This window comes from Salarias fasciatus, assembly GCF_902148845.1.
Source record: "Salarias fasciatus chromosome 23 unlocalized genomic scaffold, fSalaFa1.1 super_scaffold_20, whole genome shotgun sequence".
NCBI classification, from domain to species: Eukaryota; Metazoa; Chordata; class Actinopteri; order Blenniiformes; family Blenniidae; genus Salarias; species Salarias fasciatus.
In genome coordinates, this window is record NW_021941230.1 from 6,011,180 (window position 1) to 6,031,858 (window position 20,679).

General features: G+C 45.2%; 1 protein-coding gene across 2 annotated transcripts in view; it reads right to left on the reverse strand.

The window, feature by feature from the left end:
- Positions 1-403: 403 nt before the first annotated feature.
- Positions 404-20,679, reverse strand: part of LOC115383962 (sodium/potassium-transporting ATPase subunit alpha-1) — a 36,972-nt gene continuing 16,696 nt past the window's right edge. Inside the window, exons 1-23 of one of the 2 annotated variants that reach the window (XM_030086191.1) lie at positions 19,595-19,825; positions 9,909-10,022; positions 9,616-9,675; positions 8,114-8,215; positions 7,935-8,036; positions 7,744-7,857; positions 7,538-7,672; positions 6,790-6,907; positions 6,444-6,712; positions 6,055-6,363; positions 4,712-4,846; positions 4,425-4,620; positions 4,167-4,342; positions 3,961-4,097; positions 3,724-3,874; positions 2,974-3,142; positions 2,749-2,903; positions 2,542-2,665; positions 2,172-2,317; positions 1,958-2,088; positions 1,750-1,851; positions 1,580-1,671; positions 404-752 (exon numbers count right to left, since the gene is read on the reverse strand). In XM_030086191.1, coding sequence (XP_029942051.1) covers positions 724-752; positions 1,580-1,671; positions 1,750-1,851; positions 1,958-2,088; positions 2,172-2,317; positions 2,542-2,665; positions 2,749-2,903; positions 2,974-3,142; positions 3,724-3,874; positions 3,961-4,097; positions 4,167-4,342; positions 4,425-4,620; positions 4,712-4,846; positions 6,055-6,363; positions 6,444-6,712; positions 6,790-6,907; positions 7,538-7,672; positions 7,744-7,857; positions 7,935-8,036; positions 8,114-8,215; positions 9,616-9,675; positions 9,909-10,022; positions 19,595-19,606 — 3,078 coding nt within the window. In that variant the 5' untranslated portion in view covers positions 19,607-19,825 and the 3' untranslated portion in view covers positions 404-723. Of the gene's footprint in view, positions 753-1,579; positions 1,672-1,749; positions 1,852-1,957; positions 2,089-2,171; positions 2,318-2,541; positions 2,666-2,748; positions 2,904-2,973; positions 3,143-3,723; positions 3,875-3,960; positions 4,098-4,166; positions 4,343-4,424; positions 4,621-4,711; positions 4,847-6,054; positions 6,364-6,443; positions 6,713-6,789; positions 6,908-7,537; positions 7,673-7,743; positions 7,858-7,934; positions 8,037-8,113; positions 8,216-9,615; positions 9,676-9,908; positions 10,023-19,594; positions 19,826-20,679 lie in introns of those variants that run through there. The other variant, XM_030086192.1, reaches the window with a different exon arrangement.

Consider the following 20,679-nt stretch of genomic DNA (forward strand, 5'->3'; position numbering starts at 1 on the left):
AATATCCAAAATCTAAATACACAGGACAGTTGGTTCAGTTCTATTTCTTAATCCCATTTGTGGGACCTTTATATAGAAATTAACTCATTTCTTCTCATTTATTTCAGTACTGTAGGTTGTATTTTAATCAAACTACTTTTAACATCCTAATCTATCTTGTTATTTTTTTCTATATTTTGTGATGCATTTTCTTGAATAGAAATGTCCATTTTAGTGTAAATTTGTGGCATGTTTTCATATTCAAGCATAAAATCGAATCAAACTTGTGGATTGTGTGTGTCTCTCTTCATCCAGAGGTTGAAAAAGTAAATTAAAGAGGATTAATTCAACCCAAGTGGGAAATTTTTCTTGTAAAATTGAAGAAAAGAAACAGCACACAGTAAGAATGAAGACAGAAATCGTGTTTGGGACCTGACTCGAGCGCATTTTTATTGAACGTTCATAACTGTTAAAAACACGTAGAAAATTGGTCCTGTTTCAGAAACAAGGCACGCGTAGTCATGTCAATGTTCATGTCATTATTAGCATTATCATTTCATCACGTTCATCTCAGTATTTGTCTAATAGTAGTAATCAAGCATTCCCTAATATAAAAACACAATTTTGTTTTTTTCTTCTTTTCCACAGAGGTTAAAATTTTCGTTTTCTTTATTCCGAGCAGCAAGACAATATTCATGCAAAGACGTGAGGAGGAGGAGGATGAGGAAGAGATGCTGACTGGATTTAATAGTAGGTCTCCCGTTCCACCCAGCCTGCAAACACAGAGAGGACAGCAAGTTTAGAAAAGCGGAGGTCAGAAACCTGCAGCCACATTTAACCACATTTAACGTTCAGCTTTATTTGGTTTGAATTAAACAGATTTTTAATAAAGGTCTGAAAACAGAGAAAAGAGCCAGAAAAGATTGAGTTGATAAAGAAAAAGGTAAAAAAAAAAAAAAATTAATGATACATGATAAATAAAACTGAAGTGATTAAACTTGCAAGGATCGGGGGTCTTTGTTATTTTAGAAGAAGAAAAAAGTATATAAAGAAAAGAGAAAAGCACTGAATAAAAAGGGGATAGGGAAAAAAATTGTACAGCTTTTATCAGGGAAGGGAAGAGAAAACCCCCCCAAAAAAAACAGAAGACAATCAATGTAAGTGCGGCTACAATTCTATTTTAGGGGAACAAAAAAGTAAAAAAAAAAAAAAAGAAAAATATTTAAACAAAAGAAAGACTGAAGAAGGGAAATTATAAATTAAAAATAATTGCTCGTACAATTTTTTTTCTCAAAGGAAAAAGAGGAAATGGAAAAAAAAGAGGAATGAGGGAAAATTGAAAAAATACAATAAACAGAAAAAAACAAAAGGAAAAAAATAAGCAAAAAGGGGCAAAATTTAAGAAAAGGTCTTGTATCTAAAACTGCTCCAATCTTTTGGACTAAAGAGCTAAAAAAGATGCGAAAACTTTAAAAATGACTCCATCACCTAAAAACTTAATGAATTATATCTAAATTGAAGACAACACATGAAATCAACCTGTATTTTTTTTTCTTTCAGGTAATTCACACATTTTGAAGGAAGGGATTGGAAAACTCACCTCCTGGGCTGCGTCTGAGGATCAGCTTACGGATTTCGTCATAGATGAAGATGAGCAGGGAGTACGGGAAGGCGCAGAACCACCAGTTGGGCCTGAGAACACGGACAGAGGTGAGAAAGTGATCCCCGTTTCCCGCGGAGCAAGTTTTTCCTCCCTGCCTTTCCACTCACTTGAGAGGATACATCCTGAGAGCCACGTCCATGCCGGGGCAGTAGGAGAGGAAGGCGGCCAGGGCAGTCTCCTCGAACAGCCCGAAGATCAGGATCTTATTCCTGGAGGAAAAAAAAAATAGAGGTGGAATTCATGATTTTAAGATATGAGACTTTCTCTTCACATTTTGTGTGATAAAATGACGATCTTTGGCGTTGCTGCACTCACTTCATGCCTTGCTGGAAGACGGAGTTCCTCCTGGTCTTGCAAATGATCAGATCGGCCCACTGCACGATGACGATGCTGACGAAGAAGGCGGTGTGGCAGGTGAACTCCACGATCTTCCTCTGCTCGTAGGTCTGAAACCAATCAACCCCGGACAGTTAGAAGAGACTCCAACAATCTCTAAACCAGAAGGTCTCCGATGGCGGACGTCACTGACCCACTGCTGTCCGTAGCTGTCCTCCAGGTCGTTGATGTACTTGTTGTCCCAGTTCACCCGGATGCCGACCAGCCTGGCGGGGAGGAAGCCGTTCTCCGCCAAGATCACGAAGTAGGTGAAGAAGCCAGCCAGAGCCTGGATCATACCTGACACAGGACAGAGGCTGAGTTAATGGTTGCCATGGTAACGCCTCTGTTTTGTCCCTATGTAGGTACCATTTCGGATCATTTTGACAAGGAGGCATACTTTTCCCCTCAGGAGGGTCAAAGCTATTGTTAATCACTCAAACGCACACATGGTCCAGGTCTCTGGACTATTTTCGGAGCGCGTCACTCGTCTCCTTATCGCCCAGATAGTTCAGGCTCTTTACCGATCTGTCCGTAGGCGATGCTGATGAGCCTCTCGTTCACCAGCTTGTCCGTCTTGGGGTTTCGGGGCTGCCTCTTCATGATGTCGCTCTCGGCCGCTTCGTAAGCCAGGGAGATGGCGGGGACCTGGGAGATAACATACACCTGTCAGCAAAGACCGATCCGAAAGTCCAAGAAAAGTATGTTTTCGGTAAGCTTTGAATCCTCACCATGTCGGTTCCCAGGTCAATACAGAGGATGGTGACAGTTCCCAGGGGAAGGGGGATGTTGGCGATGATGAAGAGCAGGAAGGGCGTGATCTCGGGGATGTTACTGGTCAGGGTGTAGGCGATGGACTTCTTAAGGTTGTCGAAGATCAGACGGCCTAAACATGGCAATGTCAGTATCCGGAGGAGGGAATCCAGCATTCAGAAGTACGAAACTTAAATTTTTACCTTCTTCCACTCCGGTAACAATGGAGGCGAAGTTGTCGTCCAGCAGGATCATGTCGGCAGCCTGCTTGGAGACGTCGGATCCGGCGATACCCATAGCGACGCCGATGTCGGCCTTCTTTAAAGCCGGGGAGTCGTTCACACCGTCGCCAGTCACAGCCACGATAGCTCCCTGCAGAGAGGCGAAGGAGCAAAATATTACGATTTTAGAGACTTTCTCACCAAAACAAAGCCCTCGGTGTGTGTGTGTGTGTGTGTGTGTGTGTGTGTGTGTGTGTGTGTGTGTGTGATATTTTCCTTCTCTGAACTCAAAATGGAATAATCTCCCGCTGTGCGAGAGCGAAGTCTTCAGGTTTGGGTGAGCTTTGTCAGATCACAGAATTAAAGACGCGGGTGGGATCAGCGCTCTTATTCAAAGTGTTATTGGCTAAATACAGATTTAAAAAGAAACCTACGGGATTCCCCTTCATGAGACGGATTTATTGGCTTCACACAGAAGGAGTTTATTTTTTTTTAGTAGAGAGACATGATGGATGGTTTGATGATTCAGTGAATCAAGAGTTTACAGTTTTCAAAGACCCTCAATCAGCACAAACATCGCCACAATCTCATGAATATTCATGCAAGAGCTCACAGCTTGACAGATGTTATGCTCGATTATTCTGCCAACTCAGTCATCAGACCCAAACAAGAATCAGAAATGAGCATGAGGGGACGGGGAGACCACATAAGAGAGGAATTAGCTGGTCCTACCTGTCTCTGGCAGCCCTCCACGATGATGAGCTTCTGCTGCGGGGATGTTCGGGCGAACACGATCTCAGTGTGGTACTTCAGGATGTCGTCCAGCTGCTCTGAGGTCAGGTCCTTCAGGTCGCCACCGTGCACCACGCAGGCCTTTGCATCCCTGGAGGGGAAAAACCGTGTTACCAATGGTCAAAGATGCAGCGCTTCCTTCTTAGACCCAGAATATGACCAGGGGGTACTCCCTACCTCGGATTGACTTCATTGATTGGGATGTTCAGACGTGCAGCGATGTCCTCAACAGTCTCGTTGCCTTCGGAGATGATCCCCACACCCTTTGCGATGGCCTTAGCTGTGATTGGATGATCGCCTGTGACCATGATTACCTAAGAGATGGCAGAACGATGAGTACTTGGGGAACTGTTACCGAATAACTGAAGCCTTTGAGGGGGTACCTTGATTCCAGCGCTCCTGCATTTCCCCACAGCGTCGGGCACGGCGGCACGGGGGGGATCGATCATGGACATGAGGCCGATGAAGCACAGGTTCTCGGTGGGGAAGTTCACCTCGTCGGTGTCGAAGGCGAAGTCGTCCGGGAACTGGTCGTCGGGCAGGTTGAAATGGCAGAAACCTGGAACAGGGGACGAACCGGCCGTTGGGTTTTCTCGGTTCGGTTTAACCAACTCTTTACCCAGCAAGCCGTCGACCCTTACCCAGCACTCTCTCTCCCAGACCTCCCAGTTCCAGGTAGGCGTTCTGGAAAGCGTCTTTCATTTCGTCGTCCAGCGGCTGCTCTTTGCCCTGCATCATGATGGAGGAGCAGCGGTCCAGAATCCTTTCCGGGGCTCCTTTCATCACCAGCAGGTGCTTGGACTCTCCTTCAGGTGTGCCGTTCTTGTGGATGGAAAGCTAAAACAGCACATAAGGTCCATGTAAAAATTGGTGATTCTAAAATTAGTTTGGTCTTACTGGGGGAAAAAAACAAATGAGCTTTTCATACCTGGTACTTGTTGGTGGAGTTGAACGGGATCTCTGCGATTTTAGAGTTTTTCTCTCTCATTTCCTGGACTGAGCCACAGCACAGCTCGATACATTTCAGGAGAGCCGATTCGGAAGCGTCGCCGGCCACGTCTCTCTGGAAGAAGACACATTTTTAAGGATTCCTGTTGTTTTCTGTCATTTTTGGGTTTTTTTTTTTTTTTTGGTTAAAGTCCTAAAAGAATTTGCAACTTGTTCGACGACAAAGAAGAAGTTTCAGACTGTAATTTGACATCAGGCTCATGGTTTCGCTGGCTGCTGTTGTTATGAATGGACCAGTCTTGAGAAGTTCTTTCTGATATCTGTCATCTGCCTTATTCTCAACACATTCCACACACTGGCAAGACCATGAGGCTGGTGTCAAATTACATGCACTTAAGAGGAGAAACTTTAGACCTCTGGCTAGTTTGAAAGTCTCAATTTAGTCAAATTATATTGACAATTCTGCAATGGCATGATGTGATGAAGACCCAGCAGCAACAAGCCAATATTGAGGACGCTGGTGTCAAATTACTATGACATATCACGGCAGCACTGAAAGGAAGGAGTGCTTTAAAGCTCATATTTGCATGCAGCAGATTACTTCAGAAAGCTGGCTCTGAATGAAATCCAGTATTTTTTTCTGTCATGATTATCCGACCACCTTGTTTACCCTCTCGTCTTGTCTGGAACAGTGAATGATCAGGAGGGGGTGGGGGGTAATGAGCACAGGAAGAATGAATGACTGGTAATTACAGGTATGACACCAGCCAGGCATTTACAGGTGATTAACACACAAGGATACATGTACACACTCCACTCGGACACACACGCGTTAACAGGTTATTAACACAGAGGCCAGGCTCGTAGGAAAGGCTCAGAGCCGGGAGACATGCTGTTCTGTGTGTGTGTGTGTGTGTGTGTGTGTGTGTGTGTGTGTGTGTGTGTGTGTGTGTGTGTGTGTGTGTGTGTGTGCGCGTGCGTTTTGGGAGCTGGGGTGCAGAATAATTATGTAGTGACAAGATGTGTGTGCACTCCAGGGAGAGTGACGAGTGCTGGAAAACAAGCCGGAGAGGTAAACACCCAAGTAGAAGCAGAAACGAACATTGCCAAGAGTTCATAAACGTTCCCTCGAAAAGGCCATATCATTGCTAATTTGGGGAAAGAACTCCTCTAAATGTTATTAAAATGATGTGAAAAGGCCATGGAAGGTCACTTATCTGGAAGAATTATCTCTAATTCTTTGAAAAATGTGTATTTCCTTGAACCAAGTCAAGGAACAAGCCTGGTTCTGATGGTTACTACAGACGAATGAAGAGTACGTACCTTCAGAATGGGGACGTTGCTTTGCTCGGCCAAGAAGACGGCACGGTTGCAGAGTCCAGCGATCCTGGCCAGGGCGGCCCATGTGGCTGAGCTCCTGTCGAAGGAGGTCCCGCTCTGGTTCTCGGTGGTGTCGGCCTCGTGGATCTGGTTGTCGAACCACATGTGGGCCACGGTCATCCTGTTCTGGGTCAGGGTGCCGGTCTTGTCGGAGCAGATGGTGGAGGTGGAGCCAAGGGTCTCCACGGCCTCCAGGTTCTTCACCAGGCAGTTCTTCTTGGCCATACGCTTAGCGGTCAGGGTCAGACACACCTGGAGATGCAGAGAGTGTCAATACGTGGCACCGTTTCTAGAACCGGGACTGGATTTCGTGTACAAAAACCAGGACTCACAGTGACGGTAGCCAGGAGACCTTCGGGCACGTTGGCGACAATGATACCGATGAGGAAGATGACGGCCTCCAGCCAGGTGTACCCCAGGATGAGGGAGAGGATGAAGAAGGACACGCCGAGGAAGACGGCCACTCCGGTGATGATGTGGATGAAGTGCTCGATCTCGATGGAGATGGGCGTACGGCCAACCTCCAGCCCCGAGGCCAGTGTGGCGATGCGGCCCATGACAGTCCGGTCTCCGGTGCTGATCACGATGCCACGGGCAGTCCCTGCAACAAGGCAGGCTTTTTTCAGAAGGTTCCATTCACGACAACGTCAGCTTCCTCAATGTGGAATTTCATCTTACCTTCGACGCAGTTGGTGGAGAAGAACGCGATGTTCCTGGTCTCCAGAGGGTTCTCGTTGGAGAAATCGGGGGTACGAGTCTGAGGCTCGGATTCTCCAGTCAGAGAGGAGTTGTCCACCTAAGAAAATCCATGAGAAGGAGTATGAGTCACAGGAAGAACAAGGGAGGCACTGTCTACATCTGTTAGAAGTAGGACATGACAGAAAACTTGAGACAAGACTTTTCTGGTGGTTCAAAAACCAAATTATTTCCCGGTATTTATTTGTGAGGAACGTTGACGAAAACATGTCCGTTTGAGAGAATCAAACCAGAAAGGTGAAAGAAATCTAAAGAAGCGCATGTTCAAATATTACCCAAAATACAAAGAAAACCATTAGGAAGTTGGAAAAGTTGGTTGAATACCAAACTTACGAATGATTTTTACATTGAAAGGTACATTCAATCAAGGTCATTTGGATAAATCATGCTGGTTTGAAGATTGAATTTAAATATCTGAGATGTGTTTGCATATTTTATTAACTTTATTGGTCGAAAAATGTCTTAAATCTGTTTTAGCTCCTAATCACTGATTTGTTTCAAGATTCCTTGAAGGGAAAAGACAAACTCATGTTGGGTAAAGGCATCACCTTGACCCTCAACAATAGATTTCTTGCAGTTAATGAGACCTTCTAAAGCTCTGTTCATGCTTAAACATCCCCATCAATGCATCTTAAGGTCCAGAACCTACCTAGAGGTTACTAGCTCCTACCTTACAGCCATGTGCGGAGATGATTCTCAGATCGGCGGGGATCCTGTCACCTCCTTTCACCTCCACCAAATCTCCAACCACCACGTCCTCGGCATTGATGCTCTTCTTCTCGCCGTCACGGACCACCAGGGCTTGCTGCAGGGTGAGAGAAAGTTCAGTTTCTCTTCGCAATTTTGCGCATTTTCCAACCCGAACTGGACGCCTACCTGCGGGACGAGGTTCTTGAAGGAGTCCATGATCTTGGAGCTCTTGGCCTCTTGGTAGTAGGAGAAGCAGCCAGTGATGATGACGACAGCAGAAAGCACAACGCCCAGGTACAGCTGTGAGCGTAGAGAGGGTGCAATTAGATTTTGGATCCAAAACGTTTTCCCTTCTGAACACCTTGACTCCCTCTTACATTATCGTTTGCAGGCTCGTCCTCCATCGCAGCCTGAATACCGTAGGCCAGGAAGCAGAGGATGGCGCCGGTCCACAGGAGCATGGAGAAGCCTCCAAACATCTGGTTAGAAACAGGATGGAAGTCAGATTTATGGTCGGCTATAGATAAATTTCTGTGCAACAAGACTGCGATGATACCTGTTTGCAGAACTTGACCCACTCAGGGGTGGTGGGGGGAGGAGTGAGGGCGTTGGGCCCGTCACGTGCCAAATTCTCAGCAGCCTTCGCACTGGTCAGACCCTGACATGAAGGAAGGGGAAAACCAGGAGGTTCAAGTCAAGCGACTGTAAATACTGTACCACGTCGCCGTCTGCCAGCCACACATTTATCTCCGCCGGGACTGAAACGGGTGCTGTACTCGTCGCCCGGCAACGCAGCATCAACAAGGATGCGGGCCATCTCCTTCAGGTAGGAGGAGGAGGAGGAGGAGGAGGAGGAGGAATGTCGAAGTGGAAGAAGAAAACGCCGAAGCAAATAGGATGATGTGGAATGAGGGCAGGGGGGGGGGCTTCTGCAGCCGATAAATTATTCACCTACACATGCATGCGAGCACATGCTGAGCTCAGAGCCCCCGGTTAGAGGCACTGATTAACTATTCTGCTTGATCTTTCCTGCATGACCAGGGGCACATTAGCATGGAGGAAGAGGGCTGTAAACACTCTCTAAACTGGATGACGAGCACAGTCTGTCTGCTGGAAACACTGTGTGTCAGATTTATTGGATGGAAGCCATGTGATAATATAAAAAGCAACATTAAAATGTTAAAAACATGATTAATTCCAAAGTTAACAGTGAATATTAAGAGTTCCATTTATAAAAAAATCATGAAAACCAATAAAAATGAATGTAAAGGACATAGAAAAATGTCTTAAAGTGTTCTAGAAAATTTAATAAAGAGAATATATCAACAAAAAAAGACATTTGAAAATAGCAAGATGTGTTTTGTGTTTCTGAATGTACTGTATGTATGTGCATAATGCATTATAATTTTAAATGCCAAAAATAACTTATTTAAAACATAAAAAAAAAAAAACACGGGAAAGAATAAAACTGTAATTAAAAAAAAATTGAAGACAAAATCTGAGAAAAATACCAGCTGCAAAAAATGTTTTGAGTTGAACCATTTTAAATAAATGGGAAACATTAAATGTAAAATTGAACAGAAAATTAAAATTGCAGTTTAGCACAAAAATTGCAGGAAGTGTGACAAAATAAAAGTTAACTTTATTAATTAAAAATTTGTAAAAAAAAATTTGCAAAAACATAATTTAAAAAAATTCAAACATTTCCGATGACAAAATATTGATGAATAAATCAACTTCCCAAAAAGTGTACAAATCAAAAACCCTTGGAACGTTTTTTTTTCCCCCCAAAGAAAAAAAAAATCTTTGTGACTTAATGAGCTTTTTTCCCCACAGTTCTTCTGTTTCTGAGTCAGTGAGTGGAGATCTCTTTAAAAGAAAGACTGATCTTTAATTCCCCGCAGACATATTAATCATTCATCGACTGAATGTCAACTGTCAGCCTGCTGAGGAAAGAAGAATGGAAGTGATATTTGATCTGGATCTAATCTAGAACGACGAAGGGGGCGCTCCTCAAAAAAAAAAAAAACGAATTTTAAAGAAATCACATTCACTTACATTGGTGAGGTCGGTTGAGTATTTACGATTGAGCTCGTCCAGGGTCAGCTTGTGGTCGTCCTGCAGAAACAGAGACAGGGCGGCATCGGTCTGCTGTTGTCCAGTAAGGGAGAGTCTGTGACATTTACAGCTGACCTTTTTCACAATGACTACCATGGCTCATCAACAATGACACACAATCAGTTTGAAGGGAGAAAAATGGAGAAAACCTGGACTTAAAAGGGTCGAGGATGAAGGTAGGAGAGATTGTAGAGCAACACAATAATAAAGCCGTCAAAGTCCAGACAACCCACCATGTCCACTTCCTTCTTGAGTTCGTCCATATCCTTGTCTTTCTTCTTCCCCTTCCCCTTCTTCTTGCCGCCTTGCTCCGAGGTCGCAGCCAGCTCATACTGCTCTCGTCCCTCCTGCAAAACGCAACCCGGGAGACGAGAAAGGTTTAGAAACAGAGCCATACAATCTGAAATGAAGGCAGAGGGAACTAAAAATTGAGCAGAAAGACGCCAAAGAGCTTCTTCGGGGAGGTTTTTCACTCCATATTTACCTTAAATACTTTGTATTTTGATGTTTTTAATTGAATCTACCAACGTCAATGTTGCAAACCAACACTACCCAATAAAAAATTCCCAAGTTGGCAGTTCGATCCACCACATCGTAGGGTTGGAAGAGTTCAGGAGCAAAAACCTTCAAATTAAGAGAACTGCGTTGGTGCAATGGGGTAAAATCTTCATCCAGGGCAGATTGGGGAGATAAGAAATTTGTGTTTCTGGTTGACAGAGAGCCACCGATCGAGATCGCGGTGCTCTCGGTGTTGCATTTGGAGCGCCATTCCTGGCATGCCACGCAGAGCTGAGCTCTGCTGAGGTGTGTCTGATTTCTGATGACTCAAAAAAGCCAAGAGACATTTAGTCACATTGCATCTTTTTAAAAAAGAAAGTCTGGCATTTGGGTCAACGCACTCACAAACAGATTTGAAAGTATAAAAAAAAATATATAAAGTAAACAAGACCGAACGGAAAGCAGTGGCCTAAATCGGGGCGACAAACTGCCACAAAGTTTTTTGCAGGAAGTCCATGAAACAGAGCCTGTCTTATCCTGTCAGACAAAGCTGGGATTTGATTCGAGGAGCCACGGCAGAGTGGAAAAAAAGTCTTGGATCACTGCTTTACGGACCTCGGTGCCATCTGTCCCCGCAAAAAGGCAAGTCCGCAGGGGCTCTGTTAGAACACAGGAACTTCTCAAAAGGCTTTCTGTCCAACAACGGCCTCTTTAATAAACCATTTTCCATCTGCGCGTCCTCACCTCACAATTATCCCGCTTCCCCGAACAGTTAAGTCGTCGTTCCGAGTAATCTCCCGACGTTCAGTTAATCTGCTCAAACTCAACGATCGTCACCGTCGTTCCCGCAGATCAAAGGCTCGTCGTGACTGTCTGGCGTCAATACGGGACCGAGGGGAGGTGCGACGGGTTGCGTCTTATCGGGGTCAATCTATGCCGGGTGGGACACGTCGGGATGCTGGGGAGACTCAAATGAAACGCCCAGCATTGCAAAGAAGGGTGTCGCTGTCTCCGGCTCCAACACACAGATGCATTCATCCACCATCCAACAGCTTTTCTAAACATAACCCCGCCAGTTACGAGCCTCGGCCGGGCTCCAGACTGGAACAATAAACCAGAGCCGCAGTCATTTACTGGTAATAGCACTTGGGGGACATTTTGTTGATTCTTATCTCCGACTGTGGCACAAATTCTCTCGCTGTGGGCGCAGGAGAGGATCTCAAGTAAACAGAGGACGGCTAAGTTTAGTATCCTCAGAGCGCTGGAGACAGGTTGAGATGGGAAAAACAACACGCCAAGCGTGTCAGCCGGAGAAATGTGCTGAATGCGAGCGGCCCGTCTTCTCGCCACTATCGCGGCATCGGCCTCGCTTCGTCTCCTCGGCAGACAGACGTCGGCTCTCATTATCGGCGGCGGCGGCGATGCTGATACGGCAACAAAAGGCCCGGGCGAAGACTGTGTCTTCTCGGTGGCAGCGTGCCACGGGGTACGAGAGGAGGAGTGACAAGAGACGAGGCGAGACGGAGGAGAGGAGGTGAAATTTCCCCCAAACAGATCTTTGTGAAGCTCCACAATGCCGGAAAAAAGAAAAAAAAATTAATCAACCGCCCCACTTTGGGCATCATTCGACTCCACCATCCCGAACAGAAGCACAATTGGGTGACTTTAATGACCCTCCAGTCGGTTTATAGACATCGGAGCAGATGGCCAGCACCGCTACGCCTCATATATAAAGATCCAGCCCTCTTATCACAAGTAAGACAACAATTCAGACTCCACAAACATTGACTTTGCCCAGCTAAAGATACCACAGCTAGAAAGTCTTTTTCTTGGAATAGTCTACCAGGCACATGGTGGAGACTCTGTGTGTTCTGAGAGATCATGTTTGGTTAGACGTCTGTTGGGCAGAATTGTCTGACTAACATTAGCCAAACCAAAAGGATACTTGTGTACAAAGTCCAAATTTAAAGCCACCGATTCAAAAATACAAGCTCTTGTTTGATATTTGAAGCAGTTGATATACCATTATTAAAAAAAGGATTAAATTAATTGAAATCATTACATCATAAAGATTATGGGGCCTTAAGATTCACAGGAAAATATATATACTGATGAATTGGATGTGAAGGGTTCAACACCAACAAGATCTTGAAGAAAATATAAAGTTTTACCAATGCCACCTTAAAGGAGACATATTATGCTATTTTTCATTCATGTCATATTGGTCTCAGAAGCCCAAAACCATAATATTTAAATTTGTTCCCCCAAATTCATCCTTTGTTTGGAGTCTGAAAAGTCGCTCTGAAGAACTCTCCCCAGAACAGAACGTTTCTGAGCCTGCTTTTCGGTATGCACTTGAACGCATCTGGCCACACCCACTCTCAGACACACACACACACACACACACACACACAGTGGGGGCACAGTCAGGGGGAGGAGTTAAATCCTCTTATTTTAAGATAAGGGGACCAAACTCAAACTCAACCGTTTCAGCTTGATTCATTTTCATAAAATGTGGTGTAGCAAGACAGGGAGGAAACAGACCCTTTTCAAATTTGAACGTCACAGTGAGGCTACCGCAACACATACTACTAAAAGAAACTCTTCACAAAGTGAAAAAAGAAGATTATGTCCCCTTTAATGGTTTTTCCTAAAATGTGCTTCTTGACGTCAAACATATACCTCTGACTGAATCATTGGTGTTCAAGGCTCTGTATCATCCAAACAGGTGAAGCTCTTCTCAGTGAGTGTGTGAGTCCCTGGGAGGCAGTGAAAGTCGCTGCCAAATGTGTTTCAGGTAGGAAACAGAAGCTCGTAAGACTAGAAGCCAACATCGATTAAGCGCTTGAGGTTCATCAATAATTCACCTCGGTACAAGGATCAGAAGTGTTGGCATTTTAGCGGAGCGGGAGGAAGGCTGCCGGGGCGCCGAGTGACACCTAATGAGCCATTTGTCTGCACGCCACCACCCAACCCCACCCTCCACCCCGAACGGCGAGCTGAAAACTCTTAAAGGGGGAATATTTCGGACGCAGGACGACCAAGTATAGAGACCCGCCGCACAGGCCCAGTCACGGAAATATGCTAACTAATATTATTCTACTTCACTGGCCTGTAAAGTTTCCCAGGGAGTCTCCACGGCGGACTGTACGATCCCCGCACATGTTGTTGTTGCTCCAGCCCCCCGGCCGGCTAAGCTGGGAAAACACCGAGTGTGGTTCTGGATCACTGCGGCCAGATCTTAGCCTCTGGCCCCAGAACGAGGGCCCCCGGGGGCCATCTGGCTTTCAGCTACATGAATCCACAGCGTTCAAAGTAGGAATGAAGATGTCTTTACAAGAGATTTGTGTCAGCCTTTTTGCATTTTCAAGATGAGCTGCAAGACACAATATCTCTCGTAGCATCTCGTGTTTTCACAAATAAACAGCAGTAAACATCTGGAGGAACTCTGAGAAACCAATTCTTAGCTGAGTGTCTGCCAAATACCAAAAACCTGATACTTTGAGTGGATAAGATTCCAGAGATGCCAGAAAAGAAAAGAGGAGAGACCATGACAATGACTACTAGTGAAAAATAAGGAAAGTGATATTCAGGTGTGGCAGAAAACAGGTTTCGTCTTACTACCGCTACTCCAGCAGAGTCTCCTCGAAACCCAACCAGACTCCTGAACCTCACGCAAATATTCGCTTCTCAACACTGTTGTTCAACCAGCTGTTTAACCCAACATAAAGTTAGACTGGCAGGTTTTTCACAGCTTATACAAGAGACACCGGACACTATTTAGCTCAGGATGCTTCGTTTAGGTTTAAGGGTATTTTAACTGTTGGGGTTGAAGACAAACTCTGATACATCTAAGTGTTTGACAACATGTAACATGCACTGATCTGGTAAATCACGTTTTGGAGCAGAAAGCCAACATCCAGTGCCCATTTCATGTCTCAAATCATAGGTTCACAGTTCTTACAAATTCCTTTAACTGACTAACTTTTTGGGAACAGCAGGGGCTTCTATCTCGGTGATGTTGATCAATTTTCAATGTTTTGAGTGGCTGGGATCCACAAGTGGCAATTTGAGTGACTCCCTGGGAAATTCAATAAGTCCTCAAATAAAACTAGAACAAAAAAAGGTTTCTTTGGCTACTTTAATTTTTTTGTAAACAAGTGTTGTTCACCATGTATCATTTTTCATGGGAAAAATTTGGTGCTTTCAGATTGTAATGCATCAGGGATGCCGGACACATACCTAGAAACATCACTGCCTTCTCCAGTTTTACAGTTTTCAATCAGACAACAACTATAACCCACCCAACAGGCCCAACAGAACCAGGTTTTGGTCAACTTAGAACAAAAAACTTTGCCATTCATCCACTCGTTGGCGATGTTGTGATTGGTCTCCAGCCATTTCTGTCAGTTTCTTTTAAATTCCCATCCCAAAGTTAGCTTATTTTGCAAAAGTTATCACAACTCTGAAAAAAGTTTATTTCTGATTTTTATTAAAAAGAGAAATTAATCTACCCCCATATGCTGCCTCCTTTCAGCCCGTGGCCATGAAAGCCAATTGAGACACTGTTTTCCGAGGATGGAGTCCATCCTGTTATCTTTGTGAGCAAATCACAGAGTCTAAAAATACGACCGGTTGTGTCATGCCAACTCCCAAAATTACCCCTTGTTCTCCATCGAACCGACAACTGACTAGAAAGTTAATTTATGTTGTGTGCTCGCAAAAATCCCACCTGGCATGCAAAGTGGTTTAGCTAATTTGCCGAAAACACAAGTCTTGGAGTAAATGTCACCTTGACAAGTTGAAACAACGGTCTCAACAGCGTTCGGGTAACGAGAACAGGAGAAGGGATGAGCGACCGAAGCAGTAGGAGAAATACAACTTCAAATGATACAAAGGCGACAAAATAAAATGAAATAAAACGGTGGTGGTGAAAAAAACGACGGATTAACACATTAGAAAAACAAACTTCATTATAAAACTGGCATTAATTAAGCTTATTGGACACTAAACAATGGCTCTTTGTGCCTCTTCCATGAATTCTTCATCAAAACCACAAACAAGAGGCTCAGAAATGGCTTCATGTGACTATTAAGACCGCAGGCATGTGGTGAGCCACCCATGCCAGAAATGCTACCAACTCATTTGTGGGTAGGTAAAAAGATTGACTGAAGCCCTGGAAAGCAGCACCAGAGCGTGTGGCTGAGCGAGAACTCTTTGGTTTCGTGACGTCCGGTTTGAGTAAGAACAGCTTTTTCAACGAGAGGATGGTGGAAGAGAGGGAGGTCAGAAGAACTGGACCCTGAGGCGACGGCCGAGGACAGAGAATTTAGGGGATGGAATCTGAAAGGAACAGGAAAGGCTTGGCCGAGAGTTTCGAAGGTACCTCCCAGTTCCCAGTAACTCCTGAAGCCTCACGGGAAACATCGGGGGGAGCGTCCGGTCACATGTTCAACAACGGTCCTTCCCATCAGGGTAGTTCGCCAGACACACAAGCTGCTCATTAAACCACACACACACTTGGGACGTTGCCCGGTTGCCACCGGCGACTGCTGCCACACCTCTAGCGATACATGAATGGACAAAATCACGTGTTGCTGCCCCCTCCTCCCCTTCCTCCTTTATTCTCTCACTTCCTCCAACTACCCCTTTATTCAGTCCGAACCCTTGAAAAGAAAGTGTGTTAATTTACACTGGAGGTCGTCTTTAACACTCCCTTCACGTCCAGCGCAACTTTCAGCTTTTTTTTTTTTTTCCCCCACATGGAACAAAAGTGAATGAATGGGTGAATGGACGAATGAATGAATGCCTCTCCTTGTTGGGAACTTGGAGGGTCTTTCTAAACTGCCAGGATGACGCACGTATAGTGACGAGAGTTTTGCAGTGTTTTTAAAAGAAACATAAGATTGACGTCTATGGGATCAATTCAATCTGAATGGACTCATTAGAAACTGAATCTATTAGTTTGAATGTCAATCAGAACTATTTTATTCAAGGGGGGAAAAAAAATCAGCTCCGTAATTCATTCTTACCTTTCAGTTTCACTTCATTCAAAGTTTTTGATGACATTTTTTTTGTGCCACACATCCTGGACCTTCTGTCAAGCAAAACTAGTCGAACACAAAATCACATTCGGATATAAAGAATTCAAACTTGCTTCCTTGTGGCACAAAATTTATTCAATACACATCATGTATGGCGAGCAAACATGCCGTCAGTCAATAGTCCTAAAAGAAAATGAATATCTAAGATGCCTGAATGTTGCTCAAACCATCTTTCAGTCCAAATTAAGATATTGATTAAATGATAAAGCATCAGGCTTTGGTCACTTAATCAATATCTTAATTTGGACCGAAACACGGTCTTCGGTCTTCATGCAGAAAGTAAACAGGTCATATATAAACCGAGCAGCTAATCTGTAGCGGATCTTGAAACAAGCGTCTCTCAGTTGTGGTTCCGAGGCCTCGACAACGTCGCTACATGTTGCATCATTTCCTCCAAAGTGTCAGAAGCCGCGTGTTTCCCTCAAACATTCAAACATCCCGAGGTGAAAATCACCCCGGGCCGCGGCATCGTCCACGTGACACGGAAAATTCCCCTCCCTATTTCCTCACGCGGGAGGAGAGACGCCTCGGACGGTATTTTTAATGCGCTTGTTCCACTTTTTGCTGAGCAACAGGCTCCGCGAGCGAAAGTTCAAAGAGCCGCCAACAGGAAACAAATCACACGGCATCAGAAAGATGGAGCGAGAGAGCGAGAGAGAGAGGGAGAGAGGGAGAGGGCTGCTGGCATGTTGACGAACGAGAGCGACAGCAAACCAGGACAGGGAATATGACAAGAAATGGGACTTGCAGAGAGTCAGAAATTGAGTGTGCGGAAGGGGGGGGGGGGGTGTTCTGAAACAGGCGAGGGGCGGCGTGTGACAAAAGCCCCGGTTAATACAGAGTGACCGTCGAGCGGAAAGAATGTTAAATCCTCCCCAAAGACAAGAGCCAGAGGCACGGAGGGAAGCAAAACAGGTACAAAACGCAAAGGGGCGGGGGGGGGGGGGGGGGGGGGGGGGGGGGGGGGGGGGGGTGGGGAGGACGACAATGGGAGGAAACGGACTGTGAGGAATGGATGTGAAGTCAGGAGCGCGGCGCCCCTTCGCCACAGATTAGAGAAAAGTGACCACGATGGACGGGGCTTCAAACTTTCTGACTTCAGATAAACCGTCCACTTCAACGAGTAAGGTGCTCGAGAAACTTGGGATCTCGACGGGGCGGGATTGGGAATGGAAAAGCCAACGCCGCCGCCACCGACGCCGCCTACCCCCCCCATCATTTACATAATCCCAGTTCAAACACATTGGGCTCAGGCTGCAGAGCAGAGCTGTAAATTATTGCTTTATCTCTATGCAGTGCACCAGAAAACCAACTGGGCATGTCTGGGAACTCGCAATCAATGGCAGATCTAGAGATAATAAGCTATATAGCTTGACTGATGGTAGCTAAACCTCATCAAAATCATAAGTCTCTGCAATAACATGGCACTGTATTTTTTTTTTTCCATTTGACATCATCTCATGTCTTTTTTAAAATTATTTCTTCTTTGCATTTCCTGTTAAAACTGCCAAGGAATGAAGCGTCTCAATCGTATCGTTTTCCCAAAATGACCCATGCTTCCATCTACCCTCGACGAATGCTTCCAACTTGAGAAATATTTAGCTCTTAATAATTCAGGCGGTTCGAGATGAAAACATAAGAAAAGGTTGAGTCAGGTGAGGGGATTAAATATTGATTGTTGATGCGCAGCTTGAGGAAAAGCGGGCCGCCGTATTTCACCGGTTAAAACCTTTTCAATTAGAGAGTCGGGGTGGGGGGGGGGGATGAACGCCCGCTTTGCATGGGAAACGACTTGACACTGCGCAAAACTCTGCAACCCCCTGGTGCTTTCTTATCCCAAGTTGTTCCAACAGTGGCAATGCGGCAACTGGTGCCTTAATACCCCCCCCCCCCTCCTCCCCTCCCCGAAGCAATCAATCCCCGCTCCTGAACCCTTCTGCTTCTCTGTTTACTGCGCTGTGGATGTGATGAGATGATGAGAACGCATGAAAACAGGCCAGCGAGAGGCTGATCTGGTGTTGGGAACCGAGTGGCAAAACGTGGGAGGTGGTGAGGGAAGGGGGGGGGGGGGGGGGGGGGGGGAAGGAAAATAATCCTTCAGCTCGGCTCTTTCCTCATACCTGCACTGCCTGCCCCACTTCTCCATTCCAACCAGACAAGTTCTGATGGCGACAATGTCCCCCAAGTGGGGGACTGGAAGAAGAAGGGGTTGGGGGGGGGGGGGGGGGGGGGGGGGGGGGGGGAGAGGAGGAGAGACGCAGTGGGGAAGTGGAGGGAGGTTGGATGGGGGCAGGGCATGGCTTTCATCACATATGGGAGGAAAAAGGAGGAGGGGGTTGAAGAAAAGAAGCAGCAGCAGCAGCAGCAGCAGCCAAGGAGCTAAGAGACAGCGTGCAAAGATTTCCACAGAGGAAGAATAAAAGCCCGAGCTTCACATCTCCCGCCAGATCTCCGGGTTCCGTCGTTCGCCCCGTCTCCATCCCAATCCGGTGTTTTTTGGGACTGCGCAGAAAGCGGGCTGGGTGTGGCGGGGAGGGCGACTGCTGCTGCTGCTGCTGCTATTTCAACACAACGGGGTTCAGTTCCAGCACAAGTCAAGCTTTGTGGAGGGAATAATTTAAAAAAAAAATTTTAAAAAACACTGACAGAAACCAACTTCTGGATCAGATCTGCACAAGACAGTGATACTGATGCAACAAGCATGCATTTCTGGTGAATTCATGCACAAATGGAGGTAAAAGCAACCAATCCCCCCCCCCCCTCCTCCTCCTTTCTTCCTATCTCCTGCAGCTGACACCACTTAATTCGCAGCCTCCCTAGAAGGAGATGATCTGACTTGAGATAAGTTTGAAGATAATTGGTCACAGAGCTTAAAAAAAAAAAGAAAAACAATTCTTCCTCCCAGCAGAGGAAGAAACACTGAAGCGAAACAGACTGGAAACACATCCCTCCCATTCCAGAGAGAAGGTTTTCTACTGAAAACATCACATCTCGCGCAGATCATTCAGTCTCTGGACTTGAAAAGACAAACTTCCTCCCTCCGCGAGACTGAAAGTCACCCACTTTCTCTCAAACTTCAGAGAAAATCCTCTTATGTAACATCACTTTGAGGCTTTCCTGACACGATTAGAAAGAGGGGTTCTCTGTTATTTTAAGGGGGGGGGGGGGGGGGGGGGGTGAAGTTAGGGGAAAAAAAGACGGAAGTGATTGCTGTGTGAAACACGCGCACGTGAACCTCTCGGATTTATTTCAACCACTTGTTTTAAAGTTTGACACGCACGTTTAGACGTAAAGAAAGATAGAAAACATATACTCACTCCTCTCCCCATGTTTGCAGGACTTATTTCTTCAAGTATAAAAATGAGAACTCCACTTTAAAAAAAAAAAAGAAAATATGTACAAAAAGAAAAAAAATTAAATAAACCTCCCGGATGTGACCGTTTTTTCTTTTCTTTCTTTTTTTTGTATTTTTGTATTTTTTTTTTTCCCCTCTCTTCAGCACGTGTCACTCCTCCTGCACATACATCCGAGCTCGCGAGCCGCCGCGGCAGCTCCTCCAATACTTATAGACGGCGTTCCTTCCATTGTGACGTCGACGCCGTTTGCCATGGTAACCCCACGAAAGGGGGCGGGGCCTTGTCCTTTTATGGGCGGGTTGGGTTGTTTTCTTTTTTTCTTTTCTTTTTTTTTTTTCTTCTCTCAGTTCAGGCTCACCATGCGGCGCGCACACACACAGACACACACAAACACACACACGCACACACATTTTTAGGAGACAGTATCAACACAAATAAATATTACATCATTAAAAAGAAAAATTACAAAGAAAAATTAATCATATGATGATGCACAGATAAAATCATAAATCAAAATGGGCAATGAATTACAACAAAAAAAAACTGCTTTGACTCATAATAAATAGATCTCACTTATGCAGTGATTTTACAGAACCAAAACACACTTTTGGGATCTCAGTACAATCGTTATCAACTTAAAAAACTATTGAATCATTAATAACAGAAATTTGATCAAATGATAGAATAGAACAGAATCAGAAGAGAGCAGAAATACTTCATCAGTCCCAGAGGAACATTCTTCAAAGCAAAAAACCAATTAGGCGGCTGCCACGGAGGGCGTTCAATCCATCAGTTAGGAGCAGTTTGGGGTTAAGAGTCTCGCTCAGAAACACTCTGATTGATGATGATGAACGCCTATAATGGTAATCCAATTTATTTTGACAGTTAATATGAGGAAAAGATTAGTATTTACAACACATTTATCTGTCAAAGTTGGGTTAACATGAAAGAAAAGTTGAGTTGGGATGGATCATACCGTTTGCTTCCAGGTTTGAATACGGTTTAGTTTTGATTCACATACAAAAATATATCTTATGATGCTTTTC